Below are 19030 nucleotides of genomic sequence, written 5' to 3'. Positions count from 1 at the left end.
CCAGTAAAAAAGATTATACCTACCTTGAGGCTACCTTGAGGTGCTTCCGGGGCTTAGTGTCCCCGCGGCCCGGTCGTCGACCAGGCCTCCTGGTTGCTGGACTGATCAACCAGGCTGTTAGAGGCGGCTGCTCGCAGCCTGACGTATGAGTCACAGCCTGGTTGATCAGGTATCCTTTGGAGGTGCTTATCCAGTTCTCTCTTGAACACTGTGAGGGGTTTGCCAGTTATGCCCCTTATGTGTAGTGGAAGCGTGTTGAACAGTCTCGGGCCTCTGATGTTGATAGAGTTCTCTCTCAGAGTACCTGTTACCTAGATGGGGTTTTGGGAGTTCTTCTACTCCCCAAGCCCAGCCCAGGTCAGGCTTGACTTGTGAGAGCTGGGTCCAACAGGCTGTTGCTTGGAGCAGCCCAAGTTGGGTATTTCAAGATAGAGTTTCTAGATTATTATTATTGTTTGCTATTCTCCATCCTAGTCTGGGCAGGTTAAAGTCTCCTAGGAAGATAATGTCAGGAATTGGGTTTGCCAGATTGTCAAGGTTATTCTCTATTTTGTTTATTTGTTCTGTAAATTCCTCAACTGCATATACATATATACAAACTGCATCTGGCAGTTTGTATATTAGAATAATAACTTTATTTTCTCTATCCTTACTCCCAGTACTTTTACCACCTCATTTGTAGAGTTAAGGATCTCCGAGCATACAAGGTCCTCTCTTAATTAATATACAAACCTACTCCTCCAGGTGACCTATTTTATCCTTTCACATCTGTATAGATTATATTCTGGTATCCAGATCTCACTATCCAAGAATTCCCCTGCATGGGTTTCTGTGAATGCTCTAAATACTGCATTTGCCTCTGTAAGAAGGCCATTTATGTATGGTACTTTGTTTTTTGGCTTTGTTTATGTCCTGTATGTTGGGAAAGAAAATGAGGCTACTGAATTTGGTATATTTTGACTGGGAGGTTTTTCAGGCAGGTCCTTCTCTGTTGCGGGGTGGTTCTTCCAGCCAGTTACAGTACCGTTCATCCTCTCTGTTCCACCTTTTGAAACCTCTTTCTTTTTGTCTCATTTTTTTTTTCTACTTTTCTTGTCCTCAAAAGCTATATAGACTGATGGTTAGAGTATGAGTCGGACCGGGTATAACCTAGTCATCCAAAAAGAGCAGCCAAGGAGTCAATTGGTTCAGATGAGACAAATCCAGAATGTACCAGAGAAACACAGTCCTGTTTCAGGACCAGAAACAGGCGGAAAACCCATTGAAGAGCCGAGATCGTTTCGACCATTCCCAAGTAAACTATCTCTGATATGACATGATGGAGGGAAGGAGAAGACCTGCCCCACCAAGCCCGAACCCTCAAAGGTGGATGGGGACCCCTCCAAGGCTACCCAAAAGCCAGTCTTCTGAGCATTGAGCAAACCCCGCCGACCAGATGAAGAAGACACTGCCTGGATAATAACTGCCGACTCGGCTGCTGACATCATGGGCCCATCTTGACACAAAGCAGACTGAGCCGTGGCCTGACCCCTTCTGAGAAGGATGAGAACAACTCCCACGAACACACAACAAGTCAGAGATAGGACAGCAACTAGCAGATGCCGCCGACAAAAACTGTGCAATACTATCCTCAGGAAAAAGTAAAGGACAAAATGGGGAAGCTGAAAGAAGAGCCAGGGCCCATGCCAAATTCAAACAGCCAGCACATCCCACCAACACATGAGAGGGGAGGTGAAAAATATAATAACTGCCTCTCAGAGGATCGGAGCATAAGCAAGGCAAAAGATGCTGAAGCAGCTGGGACAAAAACCCCAGCAAGAGGCCCCCCTCACCAAGGGCCCTCACGTCCTCCGAAAGCCGAGTGTGCACGAGTCCAAAAATCGTCAGCCACTAAGGCAGTTGGAAGAAGGGGCCCCAGAGTGTGCAGATGCACAATACCCACATCACAGGGAATGGCAGTGGTGAAGAGGCACTCATTGAGGGACTCCAGAGAGCCTCCCAAAAATAGCTGCAACACAGAGGACACCTCCCACCAATCAACTGTGCGGGTATGACAAAAGCTACGCCAAGCCCCAAGTGAAACCAAACGATAGTCCGCTAGCCAAGACGACTCTGGATTTTTATAACGGACCCAATAAGGGGGAAAAGAACTGAACTCAAAAGAGGCTGGATCCACCCGAGGCATAAATGCAGGAGGTAAATGCCGACGGCCTCTCAAGCTTCTGAAGGAGAAACACGAGACGAAGGGAAACCACATGAAAATAGAATCTAGGGAGCCCAAAGACACCCAGAAACGAACCCTGGGGAAAGCCCCACCTAACTCAAACCAATAAAGGGAAGGGGGATACAAAAACTCCTACAAAAGCAGACCCTGTGGAGAAGGCACAAGAGCCCATGCAGGGTCTCAAAGAGCCCTATAGCTCAAATTGGACTCCCCCAAGTCCTGGGAATTGCAAGCAAAGGCACTGGGGCCGAGGCCTCATCCATGCCCGCTACCAAGGAAGAAAAGATGGAACCCAAGGAAAAGGCCTTAATATTAGTGAGATCTGGGAGCTCATAATAAGTAGGTATTTTGAGCTGAAAAATTATAAATACTTGAAATAAGGTAAAATGAATACATGTACCAGGATTCATATCTAAAAGTGTTAGCAATAAGACATGCATTATTATTTTTCAGCATTATCTTGCCCTTATTAGAGCCACACTCAGATTATGCAGTTCGGTTTTGGTCTCCGTACTATAGAATAGACAAGTTCTCTTCATTGCGTACAAAGAAGGACGATGAAATTTAATTCCAAGAATTAGATAAGCATAAATAATTGGGAACAATTGCATGCCACTTTACATTTAATGAAAGTAAATAACATGGAAAGGGATAAATAGTGTAGAAGTATGCAGTATAAAATTCTCATACATATTTTCACAAACTTTTCATCTTAATAGTTATTGGAACTTACTCTGACATAATGTTTAAAAACATCTGCAGCAACCTTTGTTGGAAGAACATTATAGACTATCAACTTGCAAAATGTAGCCAGGAAATTCCTACGTTTATGTAATTCCTCAATCTTGACATGCTCATCTTGTTCCTCTGTTAAATTAAAAAATACAATTATTTTACCATGCATAACCAATTTTCAGTGGTACAATACATGATTTTGTAGTACAGTATATAGCATTTATGTATAAATGTTTAGAGAACTCCACATCTTCTCTAAGCCCCAATATTGCATGAGCTTCTTAAACAGTCTAATGGTTGCTATTAAGACACCATATGCAAAAGAAATAGTTTCAATAATGCCAAAGTACCAACAAATGTGTAAATATACATTACCATCTTCATCATCAATAAAAACATAAGTTTGAATAAAGTGGTTAAGCAAATGCTGAAGTCCTCGATCTGGTTCGTAGACTAAAGGGGCTAGTGCATTATTTGATGTCAACTGCTTACTAAAGATGATCAACAAATCACATATAGTCACATAAGCCTGGAATAAATGTATGTAATTAAAATATGAATAATCACTAATATTTTGCATACTGCAATACATTTTACCACTCAATGTGATTTAATTTCAAGCAGCATTAACTGATGGAAGAAATGGCTTATTTTTTTGTTCAAAATTTTAATAAAATAAATAGTGATTCAATTAAGTCTAAATATCCATTACATATAAATGTAATGTTCACACTTCAACATGTCTCACATCAATATGATTCTTAAAAAGTGGCAGAGTGACACTTCACACTCCTATCATTAGAACAGAACTAAGGGTGAAGTAGCTGACTTATTTTGGGCTGCCTCCCTCTTCTCCCTCCTCAAACAACGGGCAAATGGGGCATGCAAGTTAGCACTAGTTTCAAGTACTTTCAATCGCTTTACATTGTTGGGAAGTTCTTTTGGCAGTTCTGAGCCTGCAATCTCACTTATAGCAAGCAGCAGTCTGTTTTTTACTAACTTTCTGGGTGCTTCTCTGTTGGTGGCAGACATGAATAAATTCATAGTACACCGCTTCCTGCGTCTCTTTAGAGGGCGCCAGGTTCTGGTTCGTGGTATGCCAATAGAACTCTAGTAGTTCTAGATGCCATCTAGTAGTATTGCCGTACTACTAGATGGCATCTAGTAGTAAGGCAATATCAGATTATAACTTCAGCGAGGCATAAGTGGATTCTCCCCAGAAAAACAGTGTTGCATGTAATGAAATGGCAATTTCTGGGCAAGCCCTAGTAACTTCCTGATGCTACAACCACTGATAGTTTAGATAATCAGCTGCAGTTTTGTAGGCCCACCAGGGACCAGCGGCAGAACCTGCTCCCCCCCACCCTCATAGTGGTGCAGAGAGCGGTGACATTCATTTATTTCTTTATTTATGCCACCAGTGGGGAAGGTATCCAGAAAGTGAGACAAAACAAACCACTGCTAACTTTAATCAAGACAACCGCTGAAAGAACTCCCCTAACAATGTAAACAAAAGATCGAAATCTCTTGCAATTAAAGCAAGCTGCTCTGCCCCACCTTCCCCACTTGTTTGGGGAATAAGGAAGGCAACTCCTCATCAGCTGGCTTTTCCACCCTCAGTTCTATTGTAGATGTAACCCCCACTTGATGACCAGGAGTAAGGATGGATGTCAGAGAGCGATTGGGGCTCACCTAGAAATAACGTTTCATTAAGTTCAACGCTGGTTTTCTGGGTAAGGCCTTGTTGTTCCTGAAGCTAGCTACCCATAGAGAAGGAAAACAAATGGGCACTTACCGGGGAGGAGGGTGCACTACATGAATTAAGACAAAGAAGGCAGAAAAACACAACCCAAAGCAACACACACGGGTGCTGAGGCCAGAGAACATTGACAAGATACTGGGCTGCAGGAACCCTGATATCCAAAACCCGTGTCCGAATATCAACCCAGGACATAAGGTAATTGTAAATAAGGCCGAGAAAGTAGCATATTTCTGAGCATCATGGGTGTGAGGGTAGACCACAGGCTGGCTAGACTTAACACCGGAGACAACTTGAAAAATATGAGCCTTGGATCAATGGGCCAAGAATAGAGGATCAACCCACAAAGCACCCACTGAGGCTGAATCAGTGGCACAAAGGTAGTGGTGGAAAGCCTGCTTAATACCCGCTTGATGGGGTTCTACGAGTTCTTCTACTCCCTGAGCCTGGCCCGAGGCCAGGCTTGACTTGTGAGAGCTTGGTCCAACAGGCTGTTGTTTGGAGCAGCCCACAGGACCACATATCAACCACAGCCTGGTTGATTGGGCCCTTCTTGTAGAACACTATCTAGTTTTTCCTTGAAGATCTAGCTTTCTCTTTTCTCCAGCCATCATTGGACACAACACAAGATGTATCCTTTGTGAACCAAGCATCAAAGGATCCCTTCAGGTGCCAACCAAGTTATTCTTTGCCGGTAAAGAAGGAGTTGGTTGCAGACGAACAAACTGCCCAACGTGGCCAAAAGAACAAAATCCCTGCTGCTAGAGGAGAGCAGCAGGAAATATACGAAAATAACATCACATGAAACCAACAGGCATGGCAGGATGTGCAAAATAGCTGCACTGAAATGCAGAGGCACAATATGTACATTTAGAGAGAACTCTTATCAACATCAAGGGACCAAGAATTTTCAACAATCCCATTACACATAGGGGGCATAACTGGCCGGTCTTTCACCAAGTTCAAGAGAAAACTCAATAAACACCTCCATAGGATACCTGACCAACCAGGCTGTGACTTATGCTTCAGGCAGTAAGCAACTACATCCAACAGCCTGGTTGACCAGGCAACCAACCAGAAAGCCTGATTGGAGACCGGGCTGTGGGCCCATTGATCCCTGGAACCTCCACTAATTAGCCACAAGGTAGGTAGCCATGGTAGTGTTTACTTCAAACAGAAAAAAAGGGGCAAAATCATCAGGAAACATCTATATCTACAAAATAATAATACAAGTCAACAGAGACTTACAAAACAAGCTTACCTCCTCTCGAAAAACTGCATTACTGGAGTTTGCCAGTAAGTGTTTGCATGCTTCTAGGAAATGATTGAGCCGTGTTCGTAGAGCTTCAACAACATCATGTGTAATTGCCCTCTTTTCATTCATATCTTCTATTTGATGTAACTCCCACATTACTCCAAAGAAGCAAGATGATATGCAGTACTTTGTGACCTGTTGAAATATTGCATAAATGTGTATGATAAATCATAGAAATACTGTGCATTAAATAAAAGAAAAACAATAAAAGGTTCTACAAATACAAAATTTCATGAAGCTGTGTATAAATGGTTTAACCTGGAGTGCTCTGTGGGGATGCCATTTGGTGGCGACGCAATTAAGACTGCCGCGGATAAATTTGCACAAAAGATGAACATTCCAGATTTTCGAGCAAGTGAAGGATGGTTGCAAAGATTTAAGAATAGGCATAATATTAAGAACACGAAAAGATTGTAGAGAATCGTTAAATGCAGATACGGATTCTGTCGAGCCATTTAAGCGTAAATTAAATGATTACATAATAACAAATGATCTAAGGTGTTTTCGGGTATACAATGCCGATGAGAGAGGATTTAATTGGAAATGCTTGCAGAACAACACTTTGGCATCCAGGCTAGATGAGTGTGTTCCTGGCCGTAAGGTGAACAAAGAAAAAGTTTCTGCCATGCTGTGTGCGAATGCAGACGGAAGTCACAGAACAAAGTCCACCATTGTGGGGAAGACAAAAAACCCACGTGCTTTGAAAAGTTTAATGAACAAGCTACCTGTGGTCTACTACAACTCTAAAACAACTTGGTTTACGGGAGATATTTTTGTAGACTGGTTCAAAAATCATTTTTGCAAAGAAGTAAGAGATTTTCAGATAAAAAAGTGTGGAGTGAGGCAGAATGATATCAAGGCATTACTCTTAGATGACAATATCCCAGCTCATGTTGGGCTCGACACATTAGCGTCACATGATGAATGCATCAAATGTATGGCCTTACCTCCAAATACCACCGCTCTGATCCAGCCAATGGATATGGGTGCTATATATGCAATGAAAAGGCTCTACAAGTGAGTAATGAATAAAGAAATCATGATGGTGTTTGAGTCAGATGAAGACAAGAAACCGATTCGCGAGGTCAAGCAACACTGGAACGTTACAAAAAATACTCAATTAAGGAAGCCATTTACAACTGGGCTAAAGTTTGGGATGAAGTTAAAGAGTCAACATTAAGAAATTGTTGGAAAAAACTCCTGTTGCTTGATTATGCTGAAGAAGTGACTGAGGAAGAAATGGATTTTGAAGGATTTTCAAGTGAAATTTATCAAGAACTGCGTGCTGCTGATGAGGAGGAGTTGACGCTGAACGATGTGAAGGAGTGCTTAGATATTGATGAAGTTGATCCACCAATTGGTCATTTAACAGATGATGAGATTATACAAAATGTTACTGGCAATGTTGACGACGACGAAGAAGAAGAAGAAGAGGATGAGCATGATAGCAGGTTACAATCTGCTACGTGTGCCGATGCATTGTTCTATGTTGAAAAACTCCTTGAGATCGTTTCACAAACTGACAATCCAGAGCTACCAGGGTTTTATCAACACCTAAGGATGATGAAAGATGTTTGTCTCAAGGACATGACAAAAGGTAGGAAACAAACGAAAATGAGTCAATATTTTTCACGAACTAGTAGCAGAAAATCAACCAGCATAGCCGTACCCAACACAAGCACAGCCGTACCCAGCACCAGCACAGCTGTACCCAACACCAGCACAGATATACCCAGTACCAGCACAGCCATACCCAGCACCAGTACAACAGCAGCCAGCACCAGGTCAGAAGCAGCTGAAGCCAACACAGCAGCAGTGAGCACCAGCAAAGCTGATGCAAACATCTAAAAACATTGTGTGTAGAGTGAACAGTTTGAACAAGTGTTAAATTTAAGTGTGTATGTAGTGTTAAAATTAAAGTTGCAGTAATTTTAGTGTACAATAGTTTTCATAAACTGTATTGTAGTATTCAACATACAGCAGAACTACTTAATCAACAGTGCTGATGGCATAATACACTACAGTACGTATTTACTGTACAGCATTGACAACTCCACAAGACTTCAAAATGGACATAACTCCAACAATAAGGTAAATAACAACTGAGACACAGTATTTTTTAGTAGAGTAGTAATATATAGGTACAGTATATAATATGATAATGTATTCTTATTATGTACAAGAAAAAAAGAAAACCACTGGGTTGGTCTCATATAGTGCATTGAATCTAGGCTGTACTGTATATTATACACACACATTTTTTGTTAATCTTTATGCTTACGTACCTCTTCTGGTAGTATTTTGCTACTGTCTACAACAGAAATTATGTTTCTGTAAAGGGAGTTCCAAATATTGCAAGGGCCCATATTATGGCAGGAATAAAAAATGGATACTTTTTTCACTGATGATACCAGAGCAAAAGTTTCATCTTCATCAGGCTCCTCCTCCTGTTCAGGGAAGAAAAATAATATAAAATTGTCAATGTGGAAAACTAGCAACTATAAATTTGTTGCAATCCACTTTACATTAAGTTATGATTTGAGATTAAGCAAACCAGATTCTGAATTCAAATTAATACTACAAAGTTAACTAGAACAACATTTTGTAAAAGTAAATTATAGAGAGTTAGTTTTAGATAAAACTAATGACTACTTACACCATCAAGAAGAGTTAAATATTCATCATTGGCTTCTTGGTATTTGTTTACAACCATGTCAAGTAGTGAAGAACGTGCAATATCACAACGTGAATATATGGCATAATCATCATTGCAAAGAAGCTCGAGTGTTTTAGCTGCAGTCTCCAGAACTTCTGTATCACTGTGTTTATCAGCAACTTCCTGGATCAGCTTTAATAAAAGGTCCAAATTCTGAAACAAAGTCAATAATTTGCTTTATCTCTTTACAGTGTGAACTTGCTTAAATAAACAAACTCTAAGTGATTTCATTCGACCTGCCAAACCCTAGAACACGCCTCCCCACCTTGTTAAAAACCAGTTTTGAATGTAATGAAATGCCATTTTCTGGGCGAGATTCGAAGGCTCCTCGGAGCTATCCAGGCTGATATGAATGTTGTTACGGTGGCCTCTCCTATTTCTTCCATTTGCCTGCTTTAAGAGTCATATCAGCTTTCTCTACTGATTCTCTTAGATACAGGGAGTCTGTGGTATATGCGGCGACCAAATCGTCGCCAGATAAGGGAGAAATTTACATTATAAGTTTGTAGGTATGGGGAATACAAATATGAAATGATACAAATGAAATGGTACCCCCTACCTGCAGATCCGCCATTTTGTAGAGGACGCTAGCAGAATGCAGATTGGGTGACTTAGGTCACGGGCGACCAATCAGAGCCCGCCGTGACGTCACCGAGTTCCCCGGGCAGCGCCAACGTCAGAGCTGGTCTGACTGCGAGAGGGAGAGGACGTTTCTTGGTCAGCTCTCGAGGATTTGAGGCTCTACAAGCCTTACTCAGTGGATTAAACTTGCCATCGCAGCCCACCATTGTTATTGAAGACCCTGTGCTTCCGGGAAGCAAGAAGAAACCAAGTTCATTGAGCAGAGCCAAAACTTGAAGAATCGGTCGGCGACAACGCTGGAAGGGCGCCGCCTGACGCTGGAGGGGGTCTGGAAGGTGTGGTGGGCAGGCCTAGCTGTGACCGGGTCACGTTCACTGAGGATTTTGGAGGGACGACACCATTCCTAGGGCAAGAAGCAACGCCTTGTGGAAGGGACGAGTGTGGGCATACAGTGATTAGCTCAGAGCCCACTGGTGAACCAGGACTGGGATATCTGAATCTCTGGGAGTGGTTCGGCAACGACACAAAGGCTTCACGACACGTGTTTGAAATCCTTTACTGCTTCGTCAGTAGTTTCAAAATGTTATATGACAAAGAGTGATGGGAAGACGGGACACCACGAGCATAGCTCTCATCCTGTAACTACACTTAGGTAATTACACTCAGGACCTACTCAGGAAGCATGGGAACCTCACACCATTGAGGGACAGGCGTCGTGAGCCAGGAATGTAAAGGTAGATCAATTTCCCTTCCATTACCCCTTGTTTGAGTAGGCTAGGTAGGCCACGATATTTACCTATGTATGTTGCAGTATAACATTGATACATTAGTAGTAGGATAGGCTGCAGGGCAGCTTGTGTCCAAGACTGTTGAAAAGGACAGCGAGTGTGGATGACGGGGCAGTTGAAGAGGAGGTAGCTGACGTTGACGAACAGTTTGAGGGAGTGTGTGGCTCCTTTTTAATCTGCCCAGTTGGGGGAGTTGTTGGAGGTCGTGAAAGAAGAGTTGCTGACGATCTCCAGATTTATTATTCTCATTTTCCATTCCTGTATTGCTTGTAAATGTATGTGTGATCATGTAGTTTATATTAGTAAATTCACACATTTTATCATTGTGTTTAAGTGTGCCTCCATAATAATCTCTATGAGCATACACAAGGGTTATCATAGTATCACCTAGTGAACACCACATTTTCTACAGAAGGTCTTATTGTCTGGAGAGTGGTAAAGCAGCACAGACTTATATAGAAGTGTACCCTAGGCCTTCCGACCAGTATCACAGTCGAAATGGTGGCAACACTTTGGCAACAAGCAATGTAGTGGCTAGAGAGAGGTAAAGCCACACAGACTTTAATGGAAGTGTACCTTGGGCTGACAGACCAGTGTCAACTCTATAGGAGTAGCAACACTTTGGCAACAAGCAATATAGAATACACCCACTGAACTGCATTGCTGGGGTGCAGATATACCAACCCAGCTGGCAACCTTGTTAAAAGAAGGTAGGGAAGGCAGACGGGAAAGGAATTCCTGCAACCTTTATGTCTGGCAGGCAAGACTCGGGGAAGGTTATTGTTAAAAGGTAAGCCTGGGTCTTCCTTCTCTTCTCCACGGGTCTAGGCCGGAATTGCTAACAGCAGTTTCCCCTGTGGTTGACTGAAGGGCTCCCAGGGTGAATCAGTGGCACCCCATAGTGGTGGGAGCAAAGACCTGCGGTGGTGGGCATTGCTTGTCCTCTCATGTGGGACCAGGAGACTCCGGTGAGTCCCGAGAGTCGGAGGGGCTGAGTATTCTGTCTTCTGATCCCCTAGCAGCCGATAGCTAGAGGAGCCAAAACCCGGTGACAATGTACAGTATTAGACCCTGGCATCAGTCAAGCGAATGAAGTTCTTAGGCCTACCGGAGACCATGAGCCAAAACCTGGCCCCATCAGAGAGGCACAAGAAGCAATGGCTTATAGAAACCCCCCGTGTGGTTGGAATCATTCTGTGTCTGCCATCAAACGAGTCAGGCACCCAGAAAGGTAGGCGCCCCAAAATAAACCCTATCTGGTTAAAAATTACTACTGAAAGTCGAACTGTTGGACAGAAATCCCCAACCTAAACAGGAGCAAACGATCATGACGTCACATCGGTCACTGCACCGCTGTCTGCATAGCTTCCCCTTCCCCAGAAGGGAGAAGGGAAAGCTCCAGACCTCCCGTGCCAGGTATCCACCCCAGTTCTGAGGCTGGATGTCAAAAACCCACGAAAACCGTCGACCGGAGGGAGGGAGGGCTGCCGGGGAAGCCTACGGGTTTCACCCAGAAAATGGTGTTTCATTACATACAATGTTGGTTTTCTGGGGGAAAGCCCCTTCAGCTCCCCGAAGCTACTTAACCAAAGATAAAACAAGAGGGACTTACCCACGAGGCGATCGCCACTTGCCCCTCAACTCGAAGTCAAGACAACTGGCTACAACCGCCGACGCAATGCAACACATGCCCGACTAAGACCAGCAACATTGACTAGGTAGCAAGCGGCCAGGACCCTGTTCAACTTCTAAAAACCCTGTGCCGGAATGTCAGCCCACCAGCCCATATTACCAAACACGGTAGCCAATGCATCAAAATAACGAAAGTCATGGGCACGAGGGTAGACCACAGGCTGGCTGGATCGAATAACCTTGCAGACGACCTGGGAGACCTGAACCCTGGAACAGGGAAGAAGGGAAACTAGGTTAACCCAAAGCGCGTCCTTGGCCACAGAGGCCGTGGCACGCAGCTAACAGTGAAGAGCCGCAACCGGACACAACACACGATGCACCCTCGGCAAAACCAACCAAACATCAACAACCCAAACCGCTTTGGAAAGCAGCAGTCTCATTCTTCGCAAGAAAAGGAGACAGCCGCAAACGAACAAACCTACCACCAGGGCCATCAGATCTGAAACCTCTGTGCTGGAGGAGAGCATGAAGCTCCCCAGCCTGACCCCCCAGAGGCCAATAGGAAGAGCTGCCGCAAAATAAACTTGAACAGAAAAGGGCCACAACAAACCAAGGAGGAGAGAGAAAAGAGAGCACCAGGTCTAAACGATCAGGATGGCTCAAGCAGTGCATGAGTAGGCTAGAGGTGAAACAATGCAAGAGACAGATTGCAGAACGGAGCCGAAGAAACATTCACCCCGAACACTAATTGAAGCGGCTCTGCCAGCATTGCGCGACAGTATTCAGTATAAGATGACAGTCCTGAAACAACCAAGAAAAGGATGAGAAGTCAGCCTGATCCCAAACAGAAGAAAACTTACAGAGGGACAAAAAATAATGAAAGAACTGCCAGGAAACTTCATACTGTCGCCGAGATGAAGCACGCAGTTGGGACACCATCAACGAAGCCATATTCTCACCATACAAGTGGTGTTAAACCGGCGTCAGAAAGACCAGACATGAAGACTTGAGGAGAAGATAAAACCAGCAGCGTAACAGATTGGCTCGATCTGCTGAAAGAGGCGGAGCCGCGGGAAGACCCCCCCCCTTCCGGGTTCAGACACCAAGCAAGCAGCCCCTGAAACTAAGGCTGGGCCAGTCACCAAAGGGCCAATATCTCCACTCTCCCTTGGTAAGTCTCCAAACGAGCCAAGACCTGGAGCAACAGTGGAACTGGGGATAAGAGGTATACGTAACCCCACCTCGACCAGTCCTGCCTGAATGCATCGACCCCAACAGTCTTGCAGTAAGGGAAGGGCGCCACATATATCGAGACGCCTTGACCACACTGACGAAATGAGGTCCACCTCCGGGAGCCCGTACGTTCGACAGAGTCAACGGAACAAGTCGGCATCGACTGTCCATTTCCGTGGAATGAAACGGGACAGGCAGGACAACATCAGGAAGTTGGATTCCCCCACACCCCCTAACGTGAAAGGCCGAGTGGAAAACGTGAGAACACAGCAGACAAAGCGACCCAGCCCAAAGAGCCAAGGACTGCATAGAACCCCTGCAATTCCGGCAATGAACCACTAACAAGCAGTCCGCATGGAGCCAGATCATCAATCCGCAAACGACCTGAACCCTCCGAAGCAGCATCCACACTGCTGTGAACCCGCGCACCATGCTGCGGGCAAGACGGGAGGACAGACCCCACTGCCCCTGGCCGGCCTGGTGAGCACTGGTCACAAAGCCCCAGCCAAGAGATGACACTTCCGTGAACGCATCGAGCGAGAGGCTCGGGTAGGTGCCAAGGCACTGAACCCTGAATAACCCAAAGAGGAAGCCAGTGATGCGGCAGCCAACGTAAGGAACCCGAAGGCCGAACTCAGCGATCATGAGAGAGGCGGAAGGGACGTCCTCGCATGAACCAGAACAGCCAAAGAAGTCAAACCTGGCCCAAGTGGGTAACGGGTTTTCACCACGGCAAAGTTCAGACTTTTGCAGAACCCCTAGAGCAAATGCCTACCTCGTGACCCAGGAGCCCTCCAGAAACAGTCAAAGGCAGGACCACAGCTGCAGCAGAGCCTCCGGAGGAAGAGACAAGAAAGTGGTCCATGTCCCCCACACAAGACCCAGCCAGTTCCGAACCTGAGAGGGAACCAGATGGGAATTCCTCCAGTTCACCAGGAACCCGAACCTGGCGAACTGGGAAAGAACCAAATTTCTGGCGAGCAGACACGCGGACTGGCTGGGAGCCCACACCAGCCAGTCGTAGAGAGGCCAGAACCTAAACCCATAAGAGAGGCAGATGGGCTATCATGACCCAAGTAAGGCGTGTGAAAACGAGAAGTGCCAAATTCAAGCCAACAGGAAGGCAATGAAAGGGGTAACCCTGACATCCCACAACAAAACCGAGCCAGTCCCTGAACCCTGGATGAATCGGGACGTGCCAATATGCATCCTGGAGGTCCAGGGACACCATCCAAGCGCCCGGGTCCAAAAGAAGCAAGATCTGGGACATATCATCTGAAAAGAGAGGCAATAGGCCCAGGGATTTTAGACGGGAGAAGTCCAGAATGAACCTCAGGCCTGCACAGTTCCATTTCGGGACCAGAAATAGATGGGAAACCCACCTGAGGGACGACGACATTTTGACTAATGCCCAAGCGCACCCACTTTGAGATGACCCAACAGAGTGCAGGAAAAGAAGCCTGCCTCGCCATTCCAGAACTCCCCTAAGGAGAAGGGGACACCCAACGCCATCGCAGGCCAGAGGAAATGACCCAAAAACCTCCAAATCGGGGGACCAGGCATGGGCAAACAGAGCGAGCCTCCCCCCCCCCCATCACCCCATTAATGGGATGAACAGCAAAAGGGCCGACACCCCTCATGTGAACCCAACCTTCTCACAGAGCGATCACTGCACTGACCAGACAAAGAAGGTTCTGAAGGCAGTGGAGGCTCCGAAACTGGCACCACTGGCCTATCACTATTTGCAGAGTCTGCAAATGGAATTTAATGTTAATAAATGCATTGTTATGGAATGTGGAATAGGAGAACATAGACACCACACAACCTATATATTATGTGAGAAATCTTTAAAGAATTCTGATAAAGAAAGAGATCTAGGAGTGGTTCTAGATAGAAAACTATCACCTGAGGACCACATAAAGAATATTGTGCGAGGAGCCTATGCCACACTTTCTAACTTCAGAATTGCTTTTAAATACATGGATGGCGATATACTAAAGAAATTGTTCACAACTTTTGTTAGGCCAAAGCTAGAATATGCAGCGGTTGTGTGGTGTCCATATCTTAAGAAGCACATCAACAAACTGGAAAAGGTGCAAAGACATGCTACCAAGTGGCTCCCAGAACTGAAGGGCAAGAGCTACGAGGAGAGGTTAGAGGCATTAAATATGCCAAAACTAGAAGACAGAAGAAAAAGAGGTGGTATGATCACTACATACAAAATAATAACAGGAATTGATAAAATCGATAGGGAAGATTTCCTGAGACCTGGAACTTAAGAACAAGAGGTCATAGATATAAACTAGCTAAACACAGATGCCGAAGAAATATAAGAAAATTCACCTTTGCAAATAGAGTGGTAGACGGTTGGAACAAGTTAGGTGAGAAGGGTGGTGGAGGCCAAGACCGTCAGTAGTTTCAAAGCGTTATATGACAAAGAGTGCTGGGTAGACGGGACACCACGAGCGTAGCTCTCATCCTGTAACTACACTTAGGTAATTACAACAGAAGGAACCCCGAGCCCTGGCACGACCCTTCCGGGCAGACCCCCACGGACTCCCTAGAGAACCAACAAGTCCGACAATGGACGACAACTGGAACGAGCTGCCTGCAGAGACTGGCCAACTGCAGAGTCTACAAACAGCAAAGGACAAAATGGTAATGAAAACCTAAAAGCCAGGGCCCAAGCAGATTCCAAGGAGGACGCGAGTACCGCCTGCCGACATGCAAGATGAGAAGCAAAAAACACACACCGCATCCCGCTGGATTGGTGTGAACAGCTTCAACAGGGCAAACGATGCCTGCACCCCCCCGAGACCAGCGCACGAGAACCAGGATCGGCCCAGAGCACTTCCACGTCCTCCGCAAGCCAGTCCGAAGACAGTTTGAGAAGAGAAAAAAGCGATCACCGAAGCCAAATGGACACAGGTGCATAAAACTTCGGCAACCAGTGAAGTCGAAAGGGTGGAAACCTGCCCGCGAAGCTGCACGATGCCGACTTGGGAAAGGCCGGGGCGAACAAGCATGCATTGAAGAGCTCAAATTCGTTCCCCAGGTAAACCTAGACCACCATCAGACTCTCATGCCACTCAAGCGTGTGGGACTGACAGAACGTATGTGAATCTTCCAACGAAAAAACAGGCCAGTCTGCAAGCCAGGACAACTCAGAAACTTCATAACAAACCCAGTAAGGAAAAGAAGATACAAACCCGAGTTAAGACGGATCCATTAGAGGCGAAATACGGGCCGCACAGAAGATAAGCCGCAATGGCTTTGCGCACCTCACGAGGCAGGATGCAGGAAGCCGAAAACCGCCAGAAAGATGGAATCGACGGACCCGAAGGGACACTGAACCGAACCCGGAGAGAGGCTGACACCAAATCCAACTCGTACGCGGGGATGGGGGAGGAAAACCCCCTGCTTGATAGGGTTCTGGAGTTCTTCTACTTCCCAAGCCCGACCCGAGGCCAGGCTTGACTTGTGAGAGTTTGGTACACCTAGGTTGTTGCTTGCAGCAGTCCGCAAGCCCACATGCCCACCACAGCCCGGTTAGTCTGGCACTCCTTGGAGGAAACTATCTAGTTTCCTTTTGAAGATGTCCACGGTTGTTCCGGCAATATTTCTTATGCTTACTGGGAGGATGTTGAACAACCGTGGACCTCTGATGTTTATTACAGTTCTCTCTAATTGTACCTATGGCACCCCTGCTCTTCACTGGTTCTATTCTGCATTTTCTTCCATATCGTTCACTCCAGTATGTTATTTTACTGTGCAGATTTGGAACCTGGCCCTCCAGTATTTTCCACGTGTATATTATTTGATATCTCTCTCGTCGTCTTTCTAGCGAGTACATTTGGAAAGCTTTGATACGATCTCAGTTAATTTAGATGCTTTATCTCGTTTATGTATCCCGTATATGTTCTCTGTACTCCTTCTATTTCAGCAATCTCTCCTGCTCTGAATGGGGAGTGAGTACTGAGCAGTATTCAAGACGTGAGTGCACAAGTGATTTGAAGAGTACAACCATTGTGATGGGATTCCTGGACTTGAAAGTTCTCGTAATCCATCCTATCTTTGGCTGCCGCAATATTTGCTTGGTTATGCTCCCTAAACGTTAGGTCATCAGACATCACTATTCCCAAATCCTTTACATGTTGCCTTCCTACTATGGGCAAATTTGATTGCATTTTATACCCTGTGTTATATTTAAGGTTCTCATTTTTACTTATCTGAGTACCTGGAATTTATCGCTGTTAAACATCATGTTATTTTCTGCTGCCCGGTCTAAAACTTTATTAAAATCTGCTTGTAATTTTTCGATGTCTTCAGTAGAGGTAATTTTCATGCTGATGTTTGTGTCATCTGCAAAGGATGATACAAAGCTGTGCCTTGTATTTGAGTCTATATCTGATATGTGAATAAGGGAAAAGCAGTGGTGCAAGGACTGTACCTTGAGGTACTGAGCTTTTAACTGCACTTGGACTCGATTTTATATGGTTGACTGTTAGTCTTTGTGTTCTGTTCGACAGAAAACTGAGTATCCAGCGTCCTACTTTAACAGTTGACCTCATTTTACTATTGACCTCAATTTTGTGTGTTATCACTCCATGGTTACATTTATCAAATGCCTTTGCAAAAAACGTGTATACCACATCTGCATTCGTTTTTCTTCTAATGCCTCAGTGATTTTGTCATAATGGTCAAGTAGCTGTGAGAGACATGATCTTCCTGCTCTAAATGCATGTTGGCCTGGATTGCGAAGGTCATTGGTTTCCATGAAACCAGTTACCTGACTTTTGATCACTCTCTCAAATACTTTTATTATGTGGGACGTTAGTGCAACTGGTCTAATTCTTTGCCAATGCTTTGATCCCTCCCTTGTGAAGAGGGGGCTATGTCTGCTGCTTTAAGCGCATCTGGTATCTCCCCCGTGTCCAAGCTCTTCCTCCACACTATACTGAGTGCCTGTGTTACTGGCACTTTGCATTTCTTTATAAATATTGAATTCCATGAGTCTGGACTCGGGTCTGAGTGCATGGGCATATTGTCAATTTCTCTTTCAAAATCTGTCACGCTCGTGTTGATATCAGTTATATTTACAGGGGTTTTGATATCATGCATAAAGATGTTGTCCAGATCTTCCACTTTCATGCTGTTTATCGGAGTGCTAAATATGTCCTCATACTGCTTTTTTAAGATTTCACTAATTTCCTTGTCATCCTCAGTGTATGAACCTTCACTAGTACGAATAGGTCCAATACTGGCAGTAGTTTTTGCTTTTGATTTAGCATATGTGAAGAAATATTTTGGAGTTTTCTTTATTTCTTGAATTGCTTTCTGTTCTAGTTGCCTTTCTTCAATCCGATATGAATTCTTCAGTCTCTCTTCAATTTCTTCAATCTCCCTGATTAAATTATTCCTGCTTTGTATGGAAAGTCGTGTCTGCTTAAGCATTTCCATTAATTTTCTTCTTCTCTTGTAGTGTCATCTGTATTATCTTTCTACGTTGGACCTCTTTCTGGCTTTCCTCAAAGGAACATGTTTCAGACTTCATAGGATTCAGAAGTCAGTTTTTCTATACCTTGTGTAGGATTTTTATTACTTAGAACATTTTCCCTATTGAATGTTTGTAAGTTCCCTGTTTATTTTCTCCCAGTCTATCCTTTTATTATTAAAATTGAATTTATTGAGTAACCAACCCTTCTCACTTGTTTCTCTTGGGCCTACTACCGTTAATAATGTTAGTTTGCACTTCAATGAGCTTGTGGTCCGAGTACGTAGTGTCTGAGAGTAATATGTCTGATTAGCTCATCAATGTTCGTGAATATGAGGATCCAGCGTGTTCTAGTTACTAGTCGGTTGTATCTGCCAACTGAGCGAGAATTTGTCACAGAATCTCAGTAGTTCTCTGACCTGTGATTGGTTATTTCCAGGTTGATTTCCTGCTATAATGTTATTGTTTACTATTCTCCATTGTAAACTGGGTAGACTGAAGTCTCCAAGGAAGATAATATCTGGTACTGGGAGACCACCCCCACATAAAGAA

General features: G+C 44.7%; 1 protein-coding gene across 1 annotated transcript in view; it reads right to left on the bottom strand.

The window, feature by feature from the left end:
- The window catches only part of LOC123774806 (cohesin subunit SA-2), a 221044-nt gene that overhangs the window by 65194 nt on the left and 136820 nt on the right, over positions 1-19030 (bottom strand). Inside the window, 5 exon segments of the mRNA XM_045769430.2 lie at positions 2958-3091; positions 3335-3488; positions 5980-6168; positions 8319-8480; positions 8690-8902. Coding sequence (XP_045625386.2) covers positions 2958-3091; positions 3335-3488; positions 5980-6168; positions 8319-8480; positions 8690-8902 — 852 coding nt within the window.

Source organism: Procambarus clarkii, chromosome 68, assembly GCF_040958095.1.
Source record: "Procambarus clarkii isolate CNS0578487 chromosome 68, FALCON_Pclarkii_2.0, whole genome shotgun sequence".
In the NCBI taxonomy this organism is placed as follows: domain Eukaryota; kingdom Metazoa; phylum Arthropoda; class Malacostraca; order Decapoda; family Cambaridae; genus Procambarus; species Procambarus clarkii.
The sequence above is the reverse complement of the archived record's forward strand: the minus strand, read 5'-3'. Positions and strand labels throughout refer to the sequence as shown.